Source organism: Zea mays, chromosome 8, assembly GCF_902167145.1.
Source record: "Zea mays cultivar B73 chromosome 8, Zm-B73-REFERENCE-NAM-5.0, whole genome shotgun sequence".
In the NCBI taxonomy this organism is placed as follows: domain Eukaryota; kingdom Viridiplantae; phylum Streptophyta; class Magnoliopsida; order Poales; family Poaceae; genus Zea; species Zea mays.
The window spans coordinates 18,927,843-18,930,957 of record NC_050103.1 but is presented as its reverse complement, the minus strand read 5'-3'; the positions used below and the strand labels follow the sequence as shown (position 1 = coordinate 18,930,957).

Genomic DNA, 3,115 nt, shown 5'->3' with positions numbered 1-3,115 from the left:
GTTTGTTTGGTTAGCAGTTGATTGAAGGGGTTTAAAAGAATTAAATTCTTTGCTAGAGAAAATAAAAAAGAAAGATATTTAACCCCCTCCGTCTCCTGGGAGGCCCGCTGCAGCCTGCAGGGCGCCCAACCGGCAGGCGGGGCCGCAGGGCCCATCGGTGGGCCACCTGCGCGAGTGCTATACCGCCATTTCTGCTTGTGTCATAAATTAAATTAAATTGTGATACATAATAGTAAGTATTGTCGAGGGGTTCATACGCAAAACTATCGCGACCTGGCGAATGGCGAGTGGCGTGACCGCGGTCCGCGGCCCACTATAAACTCAACCACCTCCGGAGTCCGGACCTCCCCCGTTGGCCTTCTCCTTCCCCTTCGCCCTGCCTCCCTCTCTCAGTCTCTCTCCGGCCTCCCTCGCCCACAGAGACAGAGCGGAAGCCGCCGAGCTCGGAGCCCAGCACTTTGCACGCCGCCGCCGGCCATGTCGGTGGATACGGAGCGGAGCTCCACCGAGTCGTCCGCGGCCTCCGGGCTCGGCTACGAGGACACCGCGCTCGCCCTCACCCTCCGCCTCCCGGGCTCCGACCCCGGCCGTTCCTCCCCGCTCGCCGCGCCCTCCGACGCCGCGCCGTCTCCCAAGTACGCCCGCCTTCCCTTACTAGGCTTTTTATGCCCCCCTTTTCCCCCCTCCATCCGGGAATTCCGAGGCGGTTGCTTTGGCCTATGACTCTATGTGGTGAGGTGGAGTGGAGTTTGACGTCGGTTCCTTGCCTCCTCGTCCTCGTATGTATTGGTGAGCAGGACGCGGGTGGTGGGGTGGCCGCCGGTGAGGTCGTACCGCAAGAACGCGCTCGCCGACTCCAGCAAGGCCAACCGGTCAGCCAGTTTCGTGAAGGTGGCCGTCGACGGCGCGGCCTACCTGCGGAAGGTGGACCTCCAGGCGTACGGCGGCTACGACCAGCTCCTCCGCGCGCTCCAGGACAAGTTCTTCTCCCACTTCACCATCAGTCAGTGCTTCGTGCACCGTCCTGCCCTGGGTTTAGTTTTCCGCAGCGCCTTGCTCTGTTTGATCGAGCGGTACGTTCCGGCTGGATGCGCGCGCAGGGAAGTTCGCCGACGACGAGAGGAAGCTGGTGGACGCGGTGAACGGGACGGAGTACGTGCCCACGTACGAGGACAAGGATGGCGACTGGATGCTCGTCGGCGACGTCCCCTGGAAGTGAGCTCCTTCGCTCTGTCTCTTTTACTTTCCCTGATCTAATTAGCTGGTTATCTACGCAGTTTGGCTGTGCTGAGTAGATTTGCAAAAAAAAAAAACATGACTGAGTTGATTGAGACTTAAAAGAGGTGCTGTTGGAGTGTTGGTGTTGCCGGATAGGAAGGATTGTTAGGAAGCCCCCTTTCCCCATTGGATTATGACACCCTCCCTTTGCTGCTCCCTTACTCCACTTGTTAGCGCACTGCCGTCATTACTGCGACAATGCAGTCACACTGATCAAATTGAACTCCGTTTGATGCTTCTCGCACCGAATGTCTCGCTGCTGCTGCTACTGGTTCTTCTAGCTTTTTAACGTATCCATGTACAGAATCCCTTGGTTTGAAAAGAATTGGCTTTGGATAAGGGCTGTCTTCCTAGCTCTATTCCCCACTTATAGATAGGTTGATCCTTCTAGAAAAATATTCTGTCTCGATCAATGAGACGAGCCGGGCCTGTCCGAGTTTATTTTCATTTATAATTTTCTTCCTTGGTCATACTGTGTTTTTTTTTTGTTTTTTGCAGGATGTTCGTGGAGACCTGCCGGCGCCTTCGCCTGATGAAAGGTTCAGAGGCCGTTAACTTGGGTACGTACGTGTTCTCCTCTAAGGCCTTGCCTAGCTTCATGTGCTACAAAATCGTTAGCGATTGCAAACCATCTGGCTCATTTTTTTTACTGCTACTCGCAGCACCAAGAGCCGCCCGATGAGGCGCAAGCGCAACTCCAGCGTCACCAGTACGCACTGGCTTTTAGTGGCTTGGCTTGTTGGAGGAACGAGGGAACGTACTTCGTCGCTGTTTTGAGGATCTTCACTTGACATATATATAGCAATGTGTACAGCTGTCACCTGCTGCTTTTGCCTGAGGAAAGTTTGTAGTTCCATTACTTTACTTATCTGTAGTGTCTATCTATCTATCTATAGATCCGAAGCTTTGATATACACATGGCGGCTACAATGTATTTTTGATGAATAAGACCAGACCAGAGTACCAGACACACCGAACCGAACCCGTTCTTCCGCAGCTCCACGCGCGGTTGGCATTTTGAGGGTTATGTGGTGGTGTTTTGCAATTTGCAGTAGGCGTGAAGGCTGATGTCGTAGCTGCCAATTATTTATACATCTTGATCTGTGTTGAGCTATGGTTTTTTGTTTAATCGATCTTGGTTTAAATCGCGACATGCATGTCAAACGAAAGAGGTCCTCCTTTTCTGCTGATACGGTGGGATCGGCGACAAGAGCCGCTGGTTCCGGCTCCGGATCGATCGGGTCTCGCCTGCGCCGTGCGCTGCGCGGAACGTGGGCGGGCGGACGACGGCCGGCGAGCCGGCCAGGCTTTTGTGTCGTTGGCGTCGTCTCGTGTTGTCACCGCTCCATGGACGAGGTGGAGGTGGTGGTGTGTGGCAGAACCGGGCCGGATCAGGGGCTTGTGGGTCGTTGGCTCACTTGCCCTCTCCATTCCAGAGCGAAAACGAATGCACTATCCATGTCTCCTTATCCTGTCGACTGCTGCCATGCTATTTTCTTGTCTTCGTCTTCTTCCCTTCTAATTCTAAAAGATCATTTCGAGAAAGTGACACGTCTGGAGCTTGGGAATTATGGGCAGACGCTCCAGTTTAATAATGCACTGTATTATATAAGCTAGCTAGACGCTCCAGTTGAAATTATGGGCAGATCGAGCAGGTTGTAAACATGTACTATATCTTTTTTTCAAGATGGAGACGAGTGCGGCTTCTTCTCTTAAACCTGGAAATTTAAACTTATATATATATATAGTTTATATATTAAGAGCCCTGAGCTTCCAATAATAGAGGAAGTCCAGGCTAGTCAATATACACAATTGGTTGAACCAGACCTGGTCAGCA

The 3,115-nt window shown here is 52.8% G+C and overlaps 1 protein-coding gene across 2 annotated transcripts; it reads left to right on the top strand.

Moving 5' to 3' along the window:
- The first annotated feature begins 261 nt into the window (after positions 1 to 261).
- LOC100194253 (uncharacterized) lies at positions 262 to 2,426 on the top strand. Of its 2 annotated transcripts, XM_008656214.4 has the most exons (5): positions 262 to 635; positions 798 to 1,003; positions 1,101 to 1,215; positions 1,777 to 1,838; positions 1,941 to 2,426. In XM_008656214.4, the coding sequence occupies exons 1-5, from the start codon at positions 478 to 480 to the stop codon at positions 1,958 to 1,960; spliced, it is 561 nt and encodes a 186-aa protein (XP_008654436.1). In that variant the 5' UTR covers positions 262 to 477; the 3' UTR covers positions 1,961 to 2,426. The 2 variants fall into 2 exon arrangements, with proteins under 2 accessions (XP_008654436.1, NP_001132766.1); NM_001139294.1 differs by having other exon boundaries at positions 364 to 635; positions 798 to 1,215; positions 1,941 to 2,391.
- Positions 2,427 to 3,115: the final 689 nt, after the last annotated feature.

Coding starts and splice junctions, on each gene's coding strand:
- LOC100194253 (NM_001139294.1), top strand. CDS start 478: ATGTCGGTGGATACGGAGCGGAGCTCCACCGAGTCGTCCGCGGCCTCC. Junction 636..797: donor GACGCCGCGCCGTCTCCCAA/GTACGCCCGCCT, acceptor ATTGGTGAGCAG/GACGCGGGTGGTGGGGTGGC. Junction 1,216..1,776: donor GTCGGCGACGTCCCCTGGAA/GTGAGCTCCTTC, acceptor TGTTTTTTGCAG/GATGTTCGTGGAGACCTGCC.